The sequence below is a fragment of the Scyliorhinus torazame genome, chromosome 27 (genome assembly GCF_047496885.1).
Source record: "Scyliorhinus torazame isolate Kashiwa2021f chromosome 27, sScyTor2.1, whole genome shotgun sequence".
NCBI classification, from domain to species: Eukaryota; Metazoa; Chordata; class Chondrichthyes; order Carcharhiniformes; family Scyliorhinidae; genus Scyliorhinus; species Scyliorhinus torazame.
The window spans coordinates 13,449,969-13,467,538 of NC_092733.1; the positions used below are offsets into that span (position 1 = coordinate 13,449,969).

General features: G+C 44.6%; 1 protein-coding gene across 1 annotated transcript in view; it reads left to right on the forward strand.

The window, feature by feature from the left end:
* The window catches only part of rdh8a (retinol dehydrogenase 8a), a 49,328-nt gene extending 38,118 nt beyond the window's left edge, over positions 1-11,210 (forward strand). The window contains exon 6 of the mRNA XM_072490963.1: positions 9,716-11,210. Coding sequence (XP_072347064.1) covers positions 9,716-9,943 — 228 coding nt within the window. The 3' untranslated portion in view covers positions 9,944-11,210. The remainder of the gene's footprint in view (positions 1-9,715) is intronic.
* The last annotated feature ends 6,360 nt before the right edge of the window (positions 11,211-17,570 follow it).

Below are 17,570 nucleotides of genomic sequence, written 5' to 3' on the forward strand. Positions count from 1 at the left end.
TAGAAATAAAACGGATGTATCAGAAACCATACACGGAAGAGGAATCTGCGTGTATACCAGAATGTTATTACCATAAAAATTATGTCTTGATGAGAAAATGGAGACCTGTACATATGCAGGCGGATGAAAAGTGGGCAGAAGGTCATCAAGTGGTATGCTGGTAGGATATAGTTAGGACGTGTTTCGAGTAGCACATGGGGTACCAGTGAGAGGTCATTTGGGAATAAGGAAAACTCAAGCTAAAATCCAAAAACATTTTTATTGGCCTGGACTACATAAAGATGTTGTTAAATTTTGTCGTTCATGTCACACATGTCAATTGATAGAGAAACCTCAAGCAGTGATAAAACCATCGCCCTTAATACCCATTACAGCATTTGAGGAACCTTTTACAAGGGTCTTAACTGATTGCAAAGGACCGCTTCCTAAAACGAAAAGTGGGAATCAATATCTTATGACTATAATGGGTGTGTCTACTAGGTTTCCAGAGGCCATTCCAGTACGTAATATTACAGCTAAACAGATTGTGGAGGAGTTACTTAAATTCTTTACTAGATATGGACTACCCACAGAAATACAATCGGATCAAGGATCAAATTTTACCTCAAGGTTATTCAAAGAAGTTATGGATAGCTGAGGAATAAAACAATTTAAATCAACTGCGTACCATCCAGAATTGCAGGGAGCGTTAGAAAGGTGGCATCAGACATTAAAGACAATGTCGAGGGCTTATTGTCAAGATTATCCAGAGGATTGGGATAAAGGAATTCCATTTGTACTGTTTGCAATTAGGGATGCACCTAATGAGTCAACCAAATTCAGTCCTTTTGAACTAATTTTTGGTCATGAGATAAATTGATTCAGGAAAAATTGGTGAGTGAGAAATCGGAAATTACATTATTGGATTACGGGTCAAATTTTAGGGAACGATTAAATAGAGCAGGTGAATTGGTTAGACAACGTTTAAAAGTTGCACAAAATGTGATGAAACGGGTAGCGGACAAGAAAGCAAAAGTTCATATTTTTGCCAGTGGAGATAAAGTTTTAGAATTGTTACCAGTGGTAGGTGAACCCTTAAAAGCAAGGTTTTGTGGACCTTATCAGATTGAAAGGACATTAAGTGAGGTGAATTATGTGGTAAAAACGCCAGATAGAAGGAAAACTCACCGAGTGTGTCATGTGAATATGCTTAAAAGGTACTTTGAAAGGGAAGGAGAGCAAATGGAGGAGGTTTTAATGATTCTAACTCAAAGCGACAAACCAAATCCAGATGACTTTGAATTTGACATACCTCAAATTAAATTGGAAAACAAGGATGTTCTCAAAAATTGGGATAAATTGTTAGAGTTAACTTCCAGAGGAAAAACAAACTGACTTGAAAGAGTTATTGATATCACATGGGCAAGTTTGCGGTGTTAAGTTGGGAAGCACTAAAATGGCTATACATGATGTAGATGTGGGTAATGTTGTTCCAGTTAAACATCCATATAGACTTTAAAATTGGCACAGGTTAACTACGCGATTGAGAGTATGCTTAAAAATGGCATAATTGAAGTGGGTTGCAGCCAATGGAGCTCACCCCTAGTGATGGTACCAAAACCAGATGGTACCCAGCGGTTGTGTGTGGACTATAGAAAGGTTAATGCAGTTACAAGAACGGACTCTTATCCTATCCCACGTTTGGAGGATTGCATTGAGAAGGTGCGACAATCAGCTTTTATTTCCAAACTGGATTTACTTAAAGGTTACTGGCAGGTACCTTTATCCGAAAGGGTGGAGGCGATTTCAGCTTTCGTGATTCCAGATGGTATATACCAATTCAAAGTTATGCCATTTGGCATGAAAAACGCACCAGCCACATTTCAACGGTTACCTAACAAAGTTGTTTCAGGATTACCCAATTGTGCGATATACATCGACGGTATGGTAATTTTCAGCCAGACATGGAAAGAACATTTAAAACATCTGATGGAGTTATTCGATCGACTTCAGGAGGCGGGTTGGTGGCGAACCTAGCCAAAAGTGAAATTGGAAAAGCCCAAGTCACTTTCCTTGGCCATACAATCGGACAGGGTCGAATGGTCCCACGGAATGTGAAAACAAAAGTTATTGGGGGGTTTCCAATACCCTCGGCATGAAGGGAAATAATGCGATTTCTTGGCATGAGTGGTTTCTACCGGAAATTTGTGCCAAATTTTAGCAATGTGGTTACTCCAGACGGACTTGCTAAAGAAGCGTAGCAAATTTAAGTGGACAGCGGAGTGTCAACAGGCATTTGACTGCCTGAAGGCTGTGTTAACCACTGCTCCTGTGTTAGCCAGCCCAAATTATACCAAACCATTCAAAATGGCTGTTGGTGTGAGTGGCATGGGCGTAGGTGCGGTGCTTCTACAAGACGACAATGAAGGACTAGAGCAGCCTATTGGTTATTATTCAAAGAAATTGAATTCTCACCAGAAAAAGCATTCAACGATTGAGAAGGAGACTTTGCAGTCAACGTGGCAATGATCCGAAAGTGGGCGATGGAGGGAGAGGGGGCAGCGTGGAAGAGGCTGGAGATGGCGTCCTGCAAAGGAACGAGCCTGGGGGCGCTGGTGACGGCACCGCTGCCGCTCTCGCCGACAAGGTACACCACGAGCCCGGTGGTGGCGGCAACGCTAAAGATCTGGGTGCAGTGGAGACGGCACAGGGGTGCGACGGGAGCCACGGTATGGTCCCCGATTAGAGACAACCATCGGTTTGTCCCAGGAAGGATGGACGGGGGGTTTCGGAGCTGGCATCGGGCAGGGATTAGAAGAATGGAGGACCTGTTCATTGACAGGACGTTTGCGAGCTTAGGGGCGCTGGAGGAGAAGTTTGGGCTACCCCCGGGAAACGCTTTCAGGTACATGCAAGTGAGGGCGTTTGTGAGGCGGCAAGTGAGGGAATTTCCGCTGCTCCCCGCACAGGGGATTCAAGATAGGGTGATTTCGGGCGTATGGGTCGGAGAGGGCAAGGTGTCGGCGAAAGAAGAGGGGGAGGCTTTGGTAGAGGAGCTGAAGGGTAAATGGGAAGAGGAGTTGGGGGAGGAGATTGAGGAGGGGCTATGGGCTGAGGCCCTAAGTAGGGTTAATTCCTCTTCCTCGTGTGCCAGGCTTAGCCTGATACAATTTAAGGTGGTTCACAGAGCGCATATGACGGGGGCGAGGCTGAGTAGGTTCTTTGGGGTGGAGGACAGATGTGGGAGGTGCTCAGGAAGTCCGGTGAACCATGTCAATATGTTTTGGTCATGCCCGGCACTGGAGGGGAGTTGCGGGAACAGTATCTAAGGTGGTGAAAGTCTGGGTCAAGCCAAGCTGGGGGCTAGCACTATTTGGAGTAGTGGACGAGCCGGGAGTGCAGGAGGCGAAAGAGGCCGGCATACTGGCCTTTGCGTCCCTAGTAGCCCGGCGAAGGATCTTGCTAATGTGGAAGGAGGCGAAGCCCCCCAGCGTGGAGGCCTGGATAAACGATATGGCAGGGTTTATCAAGTTGGAGGGGATAAAGTTTGCCTTGAGAGGGTCTGTGCAGGGGTTCTACAGGCAGTGGCAACCATTCCTAGACCATCTCGCAGAGCGTTAGATGATGGTCGGACAGCAGCAGCAGCAACCCAGGGGGGGACGGACATTGTTCGTGGGGGGCACTTGAGCAAGAAAATACATGAATGAGCCAGAAACTGACATGTACGGGAAGAATCCTATGTACCAAGTTCTGTATCTTATTGACTTGCCATGTTCATGTCTTGCCACACGAGCTTTCTTTCTTTTCTTTGTTACGGGGGGGGGCGGGGGGGGGGGTTGTTTATATGGTGGAAAATAATTGTTGAAAAATTCATAATAAAAACATTTTTTTTTTTAAAAAGAGACGGAGACTTTGAGCTTGGTGCTTGCTTTGAAACATTTTCACATTTATGTGACCACCAATCGGTCTGACACAATTATATATACTGATCAGAATCCATTGATGTTTTTGGAGCGTTTTCGGAATAACAATGCAAGACTGTTTCGATGGAGTTTATTGTACAGCCATTTCATTTAAAAATAATACATGTGGCAGGACGAGAAAATGTGATAGCTGATGCTTTGTCACGAATGTGATGAAAAGCATGCTCAGTGGAGGAAGGAGAACTAAATGAACTATGGTTATTATAAATGTTTGCGTGTTTTGTTTTGTTAAAAAAGAAACATATATTCACTGTCAATATTTCTTAAAGGAAAGGGGGAAAAAGTGAAAAATGAAACAATCTTGAAGTTGATGGGGGGGGGGTTTCTTGAAGGTGGTGTCATATGAGAGAACCTTTAAGAACTGGGTATTTATTAAATAGGTGGAGTGGATGTACCTTTAAGAAATGGGTGTTTATTTAATAGCTGCAGTGATGTCAGAGTGTGGGTGGAGCTGGGCTGTCTGTCTCTCACTTTCGCTTTGAGCAGGCAGCTACAGGGTGTTTTTAGTTTTGTTTTGAGAGCTGGATAGCTGCAGGAAAAGCAAGCAGCTGTGTAAGGATCTCTCTGCAATCTAAAGACTGTCTCCAGATCATCTGGGTGATTTCAAAGTGATAACTGCTCTCAGTAGAGAATTTAAACCTGATCTGTGTTAATCTTTTGTCTTGTGGATGTTGCAAGGAAAGATTAAAGGTTACTTATACAATATTGTATCTGTGGGGATTATTGGTGTTGATAGTTGTTAAGATGTTTACTGTGAGTTTATAAAGTGTTAACTAGTTTCATAAATAAACATTATTTGAATTTAAAAATACTTCATCTGTCTGGTGCCCCACACCTGTAAAGTAGGCCCGTGTGCTCCCCATAACCACAATCTATTACAAGTTGTGGGTCAAGTGAACATGATACACTTTGGGGTTCTCTGAACCCTGGCACTACCTTCTCAAGGGAAATTTGAGAGACGCAAAAACTGCTGACCTTTGCCAAAAACATGCAAGCACCCCGCCCCCCACCCAACAGAACAAATATTTAAAAATCCTCCCCAGTTTCCCTTTCCATAACTTTGTAAAAGAATATTAGACAGGGTACATGTGAATAATACATGACAGCCTATTTTGCTCCTCGTGCAGAGATTTTTAAAAGAGAGAAAAAAAAGGACATCATCTCTGTAATCCTCTCCATTATCCCCCTTTCCCCACCAACCCTTGAGCATCCATTGCTTTACATTGGTGGCCATGCTTCAGCTGTCCAAGGATTTCTGGGTCATGATCTAATGGCCTCGTCATGCCCATTAACTCTCGCGAGGAGTCTCTCTCTCTCTCTCTCGATTTGTGACACTTGGAACTCCTTGAGAGATACAATGAGACGCCGCAATCTGAATATCGCCCTCACTGGGCTAGATCCAGATTAACATATTTAAGTGAGCCATTAGACTCATTTAAATATGGTCTCACCGGATTGTCCCAAGGCCCAGGAACTAACAGCATCGCCTGAGACACCTTGCCAGGGCGTGTTTAGCACTGCTCCACGCAAACGTGGATCAGGCATAACGGCACAAGGGAAGGTCCCCCTCTACTGGAGGCCCAAGGGTGGTCAGGGTCTGGGCAAGGTGGCACCCTGGCATGCCCACTGGCACCTTGGCACTGCCAGCTGACACCTCAGCACTGCAACTCGGGCACCCTGGCAGTACCAGCTGGCACTGTCAGGGTGCCCAGGTGGCAGCCATGCTGGCAGGGGCATTGCCAGGGTGCTAGGCTGCACATGCCAGAGATCATGAGTGCCCTACCGTTAAGAGGTAGGGTAAGGAGGAGGCTAGAGGACCCTCTAAGAGGTATGTTAGGGCAGTGGGGGTCCAGAGGCTGTGGTGGAGGAGTGGGGGGTCAAACAACCAGGGCAGCATTTAAAACTGACACCCCAATCTGAGAGTCAACTTCCTGCACTTGAAGTGCAGCCTCAGTGGGACATTCCCAACCAAGGCCAAAACAAACGGTAGAGTCCCATTTGATAGCGGGGTCATTCTTGGCGTAACAGGCGCCAAGAAACACCCTGCAATAGGTACGCAAAACGCTTGTTAAATTGCACCCCTGGTATCTGGAATACCCTCCCTAAACCTCTCCTCCATGGGGGCCATATGATGCGAGCGCAAAAGCAGCTGCATTTTTGTGAGCTCCGGCTCTGCTCATCTTTAATCCATCTTTTCATGCTCCCGCAGATTTATTTTTTCTTGTTTCTTGGCTTACATCGATTTTACTATGTCCCAGGATCTTTTGGTCACCGTTTCGGCACGATTCAGTTAGGATAAAATATTTAAATTCTTGTTGATGTGTGGCAGCTGGAAGGAGTCAGAGTGAGGCCCTGCCATTAGTGAAGGTGCAGAATGTATCAATGGATAATGGCTGCTAGCGAAGATGTTGATCTGTCTGAAAGTCTCGGCTCTGCGGTGCAGGTTGTCAAAGGCCAATTTCAAGAGTTGGGAGGTGTTTTTACAGAGACGTTGTCAGTGCACAAGGAGGTTCTTGTAACAGATGATCGCCTCCATCCAGTTGAAATCCTTCTGCATGGCCTGTCATCCACCCTGAGGGATTTGGAGCAGAAGGGGAAACAATTGAGGTGTGCTTCCGAGTCCAGTATCCAGAGTGAGTGGATGGAGAAGTCCCCGAGAGTTTGAGAACTGGCTTCCATTTTTCGGGAATCTCGATTTGGAGGCTGGGCAACTCAAATTCAATGGAACACATTTAAGTTCAAGGCCTGGGGTTGCGTTTGGCTGTCCGACTCTGGTTCGGTGTTGCCCTGTTCCTGATATCAGGTGAGATGGGTTGGGGATGAGCAGGCCGGGTAATACCCCCCCAGCTAGAGCTTAGGTTGTTAACCGCCTCCTCGCTAAACGACTTTGGTATAGTGAGTGTCTTGACAGGTTTTCATCCTCCGATTCGGGGTTCCGACTTGCCAGGAGCACAGTTATATATTATATGTTATGGGAAATGGGAAGAGGTGCCATGTCCTGTTCCGAGAGGCGTAGATATGCGGTGTTATGGTAATCCTTGGGGCCAAGTTCTCCTGAGTTTCTCTTTTGTGGCGATGCTGGGCCAGGCTCAGCACCATGATTAGTATAATATTGTTCCTTGGATGGCAGCACTTCTTACTGGAGTGCCTGTGGGAGAATTTGGTGTGGGTGGTTCCACATCCGATGGGTGATGATTTGGGGGCGGAACGATTAATAATGGGATAAGGGTTATCGAGCAAAGGCAGGAGAATGAGGATGAAAAACTTATCAGACATGATTGAATGGCAGAGCAGCCTCGATAGGTCGAATGGCCTAATTCTGCTCCAATGTCTTACAGGTAGCCCTTATCCTTTTGCATTTTGGGGTAATCCTGGTTGCTGGGGTTGTGTTCCCTGATTCCAGGGGGACAGGAGACTGGCCCACCGTCCTATAATGCTCAGTTTTCTTTTTTTCTGGGGGCTGCCCTGACGGCGCCCTCTTTCTGGAGATTTTGCCCCTTTTTTCACTTGGTTCCCGGCTATATTCGCATTCTTGCTCTTGGTTCAGATTTTTGCTCTTGGTTCTTGCTTTCTTCTTAATTGTCTATAGGAGACCCTAGATTGAGACTTTTATTTGTCTATAGGAGACCCTAGATTGAGACTTGAGGCCTGGTGGTTCCCGGTCCTCTTCTTGGCAGCTTTTAGTTATATTATGGCTATCTGTCGTGGCCTGAGAAGAGTTTAATTGCGCTGTATGTGTCAGTTGATTTCTCCTTTACCTCTGGGATTCTCAGGATTTTTTCTCTTCCTTCTGTCATTTTGTTTTGAAGCTATGGGTATGAAATAGGCCTGTGTTGTTTCCTGTATCCTATTTTGGTGCAGACGGGTCCTGTATTCATGGAGAGAACATGTTGGGGATTTCAGCGCCGATTTATCTGGTCTTCATTGTTCCCATTCTATTGTTTTGTGCTGTGCCTGTTTTAAGACCACAAGACATAGGAGCTGAATTAGGCCACTCGGTCCATCGAGTCTGCTCCGCCATTCAATCATGGCTGATATTTTTCTCATCCCCATTCTCCTGCCTTCTCCCCATAACCCCTGATCCCCTTATTAATCCAGAACCAATATATCTCTGTCTTAAAGACACTCAGTGATTTGATCTCCACAGCCTTCTGCAGCAAAGAGTTCCACAGATTCACCAACCTCTGGCTGAAGAAATTCCTCCTCACCTCTGTTTTAAAGGATCGTCCCTTTAGTCCGAGATTGTCTCCTCTGGTTCTAGTTTTTCCTGCAACTGGAAACTTCCTCTCCATGTCCACTCTATCCAGGCCTCACAGTATCCTGTAAGTTTCAATAAGATCCCTCCTCATCCTTCTAAACCCCAACGAGTACAGACCCAGAGTCTCAACCATTCCTCTTACGACAAGCTCTTCATTCCAAGGATCATTCTTGTGAACCTCCGCTGGAATCCTTTCCAAGGCACATCCTTCCTTAGATATGGGGACCAAAACTGCTCACAGTACTCCAACTAGGGTCTGACCAGAGCATTATATAGCCTCAGGAGTACATCCCTGGTCTTGTATTCTAGCCCTCTCGACATGAATGCTAACATTACATTTGCCATCCTAACTTCCGACTGAACCTGCAAGTTAACATTAAGAGAATCTTGAACAAGGACTCCCAAGTCCTTTTGTGCTTCTGATTTCCTAAGCATTTCCCCATTTACAATATGAAATGAAATGAAAATCGCTTGTCACAAGTAGGCTTCAAATGAAGTTACTGTGAAAAGCCCCTAGTCGCCACATTCCGGCGCCTGTTCGGGGAGGCTGGTACAGGAATTGAACTTTGCTGCTGGCCTGCTTTGGTCTGCTTTAAAAGCCAGCGATTTAGCCCAGTGTGCTAAACCAGTAGTCTATGCCTCCATTCCTTCTTCCAAAGTGCATAACCTCACACTTTTCCACATTGTATTCAATCTGCCACTTCTTTGTCCACTTTCTTAGCCTGTCCAAGTCCTTCTGCAGTCCCCCTGTTTCCTCAATACCATCTGTCCCTCTACATATCTTCGTATCATCTGCAAACTGAGCAAGTGCTTTCATTTCCTTCTTCCAGATCACCTCTCTCTCCTCTTCTCTCCTGCTTAAAGACAATTTTTTAAACCTGCCTCTTTCGACCAAGTTTTTGCTCGTCTGCCTCAGTATTTGCCTTATGTGGCTTAGTGTCAAATATATAACGTTCCCATATAAAGCCTTGGAAGATTTTGTTATGTTAAAGGACTTGTGTAGAGACAAGTTGTTGTTATTAACTAAAAATGAGTCGGGTGGCACGGTGGTGCAGTGGTTAGCACTACTGCCTCACAACGCTGAGGACCCAGGTTCGACCCCGGGTCACTGTCCTTGTGGAGTTTGCACATTCTCCCCGTGTCTGCGTGGGCCTCACCCCCACAACTCAAAGATGCTCAGGGGAGGTAGATTGGCCACACTAAATTGTCCCTTAATTGGAAAAAAATAATTGGGTACACTAAATTTATTTTTAAAAAGTGAGTCTAACTGATTAGTGGTTTCAGCAACACATAGCATATGACTAACTTAAAACTGTCTCTAACAATTATAACTGATAATAATAATCTTTATTGTCACAAATAGGCTTACATTAACGCTGCAATGAAGTTACTGTCAAAAGCTATGAAGAATGTTGCAAACAAAGAAACAAATGATTGTTGATATAAATGATGAATAGTTTACATTTAACCAATTATAACTTTACTTTTTCCCAAGGCAACCATCAAAGTGATAAAAATGGAACAGCCAGTATTTCGTTACCAAACCAATATGCTCTATACACCACTAACAGCAATGAAATATGCTGACGATACAGGAAATTTGTCCGTTCGAGTGTTTTACAACCTACTTTTTAATCATGGAACTCTCTTTAAGATAAGTTTAAATTGCCTCAGAATTTTAACATGCAACTGCTTCCGTAATCATGCTGTTTCACCAAACTGATTATGAATATGAAAATTGAATCTATCGTAGCCAAACTGTTATTTGTAACAATGTGGTCCTTTGTGAAGTGCTTGAGTTAAGATATTTTGTTTTTGCATGGAATCTGCAAAACAGATGGGCTAAAATATAACGAATAGACAAGTCAGAAGAAGTATGTCCAAACTGCAAAACTGTAATGGATATAGATAGGTCCATCATGGATCAAGACATCAAGAAATGACAAATTTCTTCTGACATTCTAATATAATTACATGTATGGATATAGTGTAACATACTTATTGCCTGTGATTAGTATGTTTTATATGTGAGGCAAGGGTGTTTTCTTACCCTCAGTATCCCAATTATGAATTGAAAAATAAAGAAGTTTGTTTACTGTCACACATTTGCCCCAGAGATTTAAAGCACAACCTCTCATTTAACACACCCACACTAGTACTCACACAAAGATTAAATAAAGATGAGGAAAAAATACACAATTAAAATTTACGGTTGTCTCAGTCTCTTGTTATGACACTCTGGGCGAGTGCACAGTCAATTCCAGCCTCACAGACCCCAGAGACCCAACGTAAGTGAATTAACCAATAATTTGTATATTTTCCTGAGATCTTTGAACTTTGACTGCTCCAATGACTTATAGGCACCAGATTTGTAAGTAAAACATTTTTAAATTCTTTATTTATGACAAGAGAAGAGATAAACATGTAATGGTACTAATAGAACAACGATCTAATAATCTAATTATTCCCCTAACACCGTCCCACCCTCCACCCAAATACACACAAGTCAGACACACAATGGGGGCTTGGGTAAAATCAAAATAACAGGATTATATGGGTATGAGAGATTTGAGGATCTTCACGGGTGTCTTTGTAGATGGTGATCTCTTCAGGAGTGGTGTTGAAAACCATCAGTTGGTTTGGATCTTTTAGTCCCTACCTTCAATTAGAACTCTCAGGTTGTAAAACTCTCTCTGGGGAGTCACCTTCACTTTTAGAACATAGAACATAGAAAATACAGCACAGAACAGGCCCTTCGGCCCACGATGTTGTGCCGAACCTTTGTCCTTGATTAATCATAGATTATCATTGAATTTACAGTGCAGAAGGAGGCCATTCGGCCCTTTAGAGTCTGCACCGGCTCTTGGAAAGAGCACCATACCCAAACTCAACACCTCCACCCAACACCAAGGGCAATTTGGACATTAAGGGCAATTTATCATTGGCCAATTCACCTAACCCGCACATCTTTGGACTGTGGGAGGAAACCGGAGCACCCGGAGGAAACCCACGCAGACACGGGGAGGACGTGCAGACTCCGCACAGACAGTGACCCAAGCCGGAATCGAACCTGGGACCATGGAGCTGTGAAGCAATTGTGCTATCCACAATGCTACCGTGCTGCCCTTAAGAACAAATAAATCTACACTATATCATTTTACCGTCATCCATGTACCTATCCAATAGCTGCTTGAAGGTCCCTAATGTTTCCGACTCAACTACTTCCACAGGCAGTGCATTCCATGCCCCCACTACTCTCTGGGTAAAGAACCTACCTCTGATATCCCTCCTATATCTTCCACCTTTCACCTTAAATTTATGTCCCCTTGTAATGGTGTGTTCCACCCGGGGAAAAAGTCTCTGACTGTCTACTCTATCTATTCCCCTGATCATCTTATAAACCTCTATCAAGTCGCCCCTCATCCTTCTCCGTTCTAATGAGAAAAGGCCTAGCACCCTCAACCTTTCCTCGTAAGACCTACTCTCCATTCCAGGCAACATCCTGGTAAATCTTCTTTGCACCTTTTCCAGAGCTTCCACATCCTTCCTAAAATGAGGCGACCAGAACTGTACACAGTACTCCAAATGTGGCCTTACCAAAGTTTTGTACAGCTGCATCATCACCTCACGGCTCTTAAATTCAATCCCTCTGTTAATGAACGCGAGCACACCATAGGCCTTCTTCACAGCTCTATCCACTTGAGTGGCAACTTTCAAAGATGTATGAACATAGACCCCAAGATCTCTCTGCTCCTCCACATTGCCAAGAACTCTACCGTTAACCCTATATTCCGCATTCATATTTGTCCTTCCAAAATGGACAACCTCACACTTTTCAGGGTTAAACTCCATCTGCCACTTCTCAGCCCAGCTCTGCATCCTATCTATGTCTCTTTGCAGCCGACAACAGCCCTCCTTACTATCCACAACTCCACCAATCTTCGTATCGTCTGCAAATTTACTGACCCACCCTTCAACTCCCTCATCCAAGTCATTAATGAAAATCACACTTTCAAATAGAAATTGGGGTCTTCAAAATTCCTCAGGTTGATTCAATATATGGTCTCCACCAGATTAACCCTCAGCCTCACTGAGGTAAGATGGACATTCCCCACATGAGAGTTTAAAGAGGGTTCTTTAAACCACTGGCCTTGCCTACAGCTGCTGCTGGACTGAACTTCCTGACTAGAGAGAAAGGTCTTTACTTTGCAGCTTCAGACAGAGACCCATCAAATCAGAGAGATCAGAGCTTGTACTCTCCAGTGTGTTTTTAGTTTTGTTTTGAGAGGGTTGCCGAAAACGATGGAACAGGCCTCCATTTCGTTGCTGCTAAAGGAGGACAAGGGCCCGATTGACTGTGGGTCGTATACGCCCATATCTCTGCTGAATGTGGATGTCAAGATATTGGCAACGGTGCTGCCGTTAAGGTTGGTGGTGTGTTTTCCGAGGGTGACTGGGAGGATCAGAAGGGGTTTGTTTCGGGCATCGAACATAGGGAGGCTGCTGAATGTGGTGCTCTCTCCAGCAGAGAGAGAAGGGAGTTGTAGGCGGCATTAGATGTGGAGGTGGTGTTTAATCGGGTGGAGGTATCTGATACGATTTTGGAGAAGTTTGGGATTGGGCCTAAGTTTGTGGCACATATGAAGTTGCTGTCTAAATCAGTGTTTTTCAAACTTTTTTGCCTGGGACCCATTTTTACCAACCGGCCATCCTTCAGGACCCACACTGGCCAACCTTTGAGACCTATGCCAGCTGACCTTTGCGACCCATGCCGGCTGATCTCTGCAACCCACCATTTTCACTTACCTTTAATGTGACAGGTGAGCCTGTTTGGTCCTCACAATCTCACTTGCTTTGTTATTCACTGTTACATTTCTGATAATGGGTTCAGCTGATGAGTTAAGACCCTAAGACATAAGAGCAGAATTTGGCCATTCAGACCATCGAGTCTGCTCCGCCATTCGGAGCAGACTGATATGTTTCTCAGCCCCATTCTCCTGCGTGGGAGAGAGGAGGAGAGGAGGAGGAAAATGAGGAAGCCACAAGAGGAAGGGTGCTGAAACCAATGGAGGGGGGAGGGGGTGGCGAAGAAGGGGGATATCATCGACCGATCCAGAGGACAGCAAACTGTACGTACAGTTAGTCAAATGAAGGACAAAACAAACCTCTCTGTAAAATAAAGCAAATTAGCGCGGGCAAGAAAAATGTAATGTATATAAGCAACAACTGTTTATAAATATGAGAAAAGCCAATAAAAAGATTTTTTTTTTAAAAATACAGCCCTGTTCTTGTATTCCAACCTTCTCGACATGAATGCTAACATTGCATTTGCCTTCCTAACTGCCGACTGAACCTGCACGTTAACCTTAAGTGAATCGTGAACAGACTCCTAGGTCCTTTTGTACTCTGATTTCCTAAGCCTTTTCCACTTAGAAAATAGTCTATGGGTAGCACGGTGGCGCAGTGGATTAGCCCTGCTGTCTCATGGCGCCGAGGTCCCTGGCTCGATCCCGGCTCTGGGTCACTGCCGGTGTGGAGTTTGCACATTCTCCCAGTGTTTGCGTAGGTTTCGCCCCCACAATCCAAAGATGTGCAGGGTTGGTGGATTGGCCTTGATAAATTGCCCTTTATTAGAAAAAATGAATTGGGTACTTTAAATTTATTAAAAGAAAATAGTCTATGCCTCCATTCTTCTTACCAAAGTGCAAATCCTCATACTTTTCCACCTTGTATTCCATCTGTCACTTCTTTGCCCACTCTCCGAGCCTGTCCAAGTCCTACTGCAGCTCCCCTGCTTCCTCAATACTACCTGTCCCTCTGCATATCTTTCTATCATCTGGAAACGTAGCAACAATTGCCTCGCCATTGTTTAGTTTTCAAATGTCTTTGAAGTTTTGAGGGTATTTAACTTTAATTTGCCAGTGCTTCACTGCATAAAACAGTCATGAACTTTGAATCCTGATTGCAGTGGCACAATTAATAACCCATACCTCAAGTAATCATCTTTATGCTGCTTTGTTCCTGTTTTCAGCACCTTCTTCATGGGGTGTTCACCAGAGGCCCTGGAGTTCACATCAGCACTGTTGCAGAGTCTATAGTATCATAGATGATGACCACCAATGCATCCACTATCACTAGCGCCGCTTCCTTAAGTACTCTGGGATGAAGATGATCAGGCCCTGGGGATTAATCGGCCTTCAATCCCATCAATTTCCCCAACACCATTTCCCTGCTAATCCTGATTTCTTTCAATTCCTGCCTCTCACTAAACCCTGCTTTCCCCAACATTTCTCGTACGTTATTAATGTCGTCCTTTGTGAAGGCAGAACTAAAGTATGTATTTAGTTGGTCAGCCATTTCTTTGTCCCCCACAATAAATTCTCGTTTCACCAATGCAAATTCCACTATCTGGGGGATCCAGATTGCCCATGACTGGGCATGGATCCACAAGTGGAACCTGGTTAGTATGGCTGAGGAAGTCAAAAAGGACCTACAGAGATGGGACACACTCCCGCTCCCCCTAGCGGGGAGGGTGCAGACAATCAAGATGAACATGTTGCCCAGGTTCCTCTTCCTGTTCGGATCCATATCGATCTCTATCCCCAAGGTCTTCTTTAATACGTTCGACACAATGATTATGGCATTTGTGTGTGTAGGTGTGTTTGTGTGTGTGGGGGGGATCCCAAACCTAAAATACTACCACTGGGCAGACACTGCTGAAAGAGTGAGGGGATGGGTGAAAGAACCAGAAATGGAATGGGTTAGGATGGTGGAGTGTTCCTGTACAGGGATGACATTCTGAGCCCTCATCACGGCACCGCTCCCATCCCTCAACAAGCCCAGTGGTGGCCACTCTCCGAAACTGGAATCAAATGAGCCAGCACTTCAGCCAAACCAAAATGTGCACAATGACCTCCCCACTTGCGGCAACAACGGGTTTGCGCCAGCCATGCTAGATGCTGTTGTGTTTTGCGTTCTTGTCTAGCAATGAATCTACAGAACTGCTGGTGACTTAGGCAGAACTAGGATTTATTAATGTACACTTAGTAAGGTAGCGATCAGATACCAAGCAAGTTATCATAAAGTTACATGAGACTCTCCTGGAACGACCCTTATGCGCAACTGTCCTCAAGTAGGTCTTGCAACCTTCTGGTTTTAGCTGGATGTCCCCTAACGTATATCTGACACCACCTGCTGGTGAGAAGTCACACTGCTGAGTACATGTGATATTATCTATAAGCATATCACTACATCCCCCTACCTTCGGAGATATTAATGTTTGTATACAAACATGACTACCATCTTTACTTTCTACATTGGTAAATATGCATAAACAATATAAACAGATTTAACTAGGGTGTCCATGAACATGATATGCCTGGTCAGTGTCCATCCCTTTCGCACAGCTCATTGTGCCTCCCTCATGGGATCGCCCCTGTGATCACTTGGGCTGTTGCCAGCCTTTTCAAAGACTGGTTTGTGTGCCGGTCTCTTGCGTCGTATCCTCTTTACACTGCGCCTTTGGAAGGCATTCATCAGCAATTGCCACATATGCATCACCAGCTTCTTATTTTGTTTGTGTCTTTCCACGAGGGTGTTTGCTGCTTCTTTATATACTTTTTGTCTTGTGTCTCTGGCTTGTCAATCATCACATCCCTTCTCTTTTTTTTTGTCCGCGGAATGAGTTAGTTCTCCCATTCTTCTCCTCTTCCTCTTTGTTTCAACCATTATTTTGCAAATTCTTTTCTTTTTATGTCTGGGTTTGGCAATCCGTTTCGGTGCTGGTCTGCACCCTGTGCATGGACGTATGCAGATGCTCAGGTGGGACCTGTGGCGTCGGCTTGTCATCATAGGATTGAATGGCCATGGCCAATTCTGCACCCTCATCTGGAGGTTGGAGTTCCTCGCCCTCTGATGCCTGGGTGAAAGTCATATCTGCGACAGCAGGTGCTGTCCCTTCTTGGCTTGCTGGAGCAATGATCAATGGCTCCACATCACTAGAAATGACGATGCAAACACTCTCTGGCCCTGAAAATCCAGACGTTGGGTCATCCTGGTCTTGCTTGAGTATATATATCTCCCACTCATCTTCCGGTGGAGTAACCTCGAACAGCAGGGAGTCAATTACCGGAACCATTTCAGAGGCCTGTGATGATTCACCAAGTACCTCTGGAGCAAACTTCTCCACCACTGGTTGAATGTCCAGTGCTATCACCTCATCACAACCTCAAAACCATCTTTCTCATTGCCCTCTGCTGACTCAGTCTCGGAGTCATCATTTTCATCAGTATCAGAGTTTTTTTTTTAAATTTAGAGTACCCAATTCATTTTTCCAATTAAATGGCAATTTAGTGTGGCCAAACCACCTAGCCTGCACATCTTTGGGTTGTGGGGGTGAAACCCACGCAAACACGGGGAGAATGTGCAAACTCCACATGGACAGTGACCCAGAGCCGGGATCGAACCTGGGACCTCAGCGCCGTGAGGCAGCAGGGCTAACCACTGTGCCACCATGCTGCTCTATCAGTATCAGAGTTTTCTTTCATTGTACTGATCATCAATATCTTCCCACTCATGAGCAATATCTTTGTGCTCAGCATCAATATCTTCACACTCATCATCAATATCCTCGTACTCATCATCAGAGTTAGCATCTCATACTCACCATCACTAGCATACTCATAATCATTCTCACTATTAATATCATCGTACTCAGCATCATCTTCCGAGAAAAACACTGCTCGTGAAAGTATATGCTCATGCAGAAATTGACCAATTTCAAAATCAGCAGCGAGTCCTGCTACAGAGCTTCTATCTAACACTCCATGTTTCGAAACCTCAGAAGTGAAGAAATTGAAAAATAATTACTTACCACAGTTTTTGTGACTACTCGACAAGCCTCATGTAACTGTTTTAAGTCTTCTGGTTTTCATTGTGACATTTGTTTTCATTCTTCCAGTCAATGTGGCAGCCCGTAATTGTAAATATGAAGAAGTCTGCCCCATCATGCCACAACTCCATCTGGTATGTTTTTATGAGCACTTCATTCGTAAATTACTCACTCGATTCAAACTAGAATTTGAGTAAAACTCAGTGGCTGAAAGCTTATTGAAACATCCTGTAGATGCCTCAGAATTGGCTCCTCATGCTTCTGTATCATGTGGCTGAGCCTGTCCTCATTTTCAAAGACTGATAACCAGAACTCTGCCATGTCTTTCGGAATCTTGCTTTCCGTCGCTGGCTGATCTTCCTCCACTTTCATTATAGCTCGCATCTCATCGTATAATTTCATCACTGTATCAGGTGAATTGCCGAGACTTTTTGTCAGCTCGCTGACTGGACCGTACAGT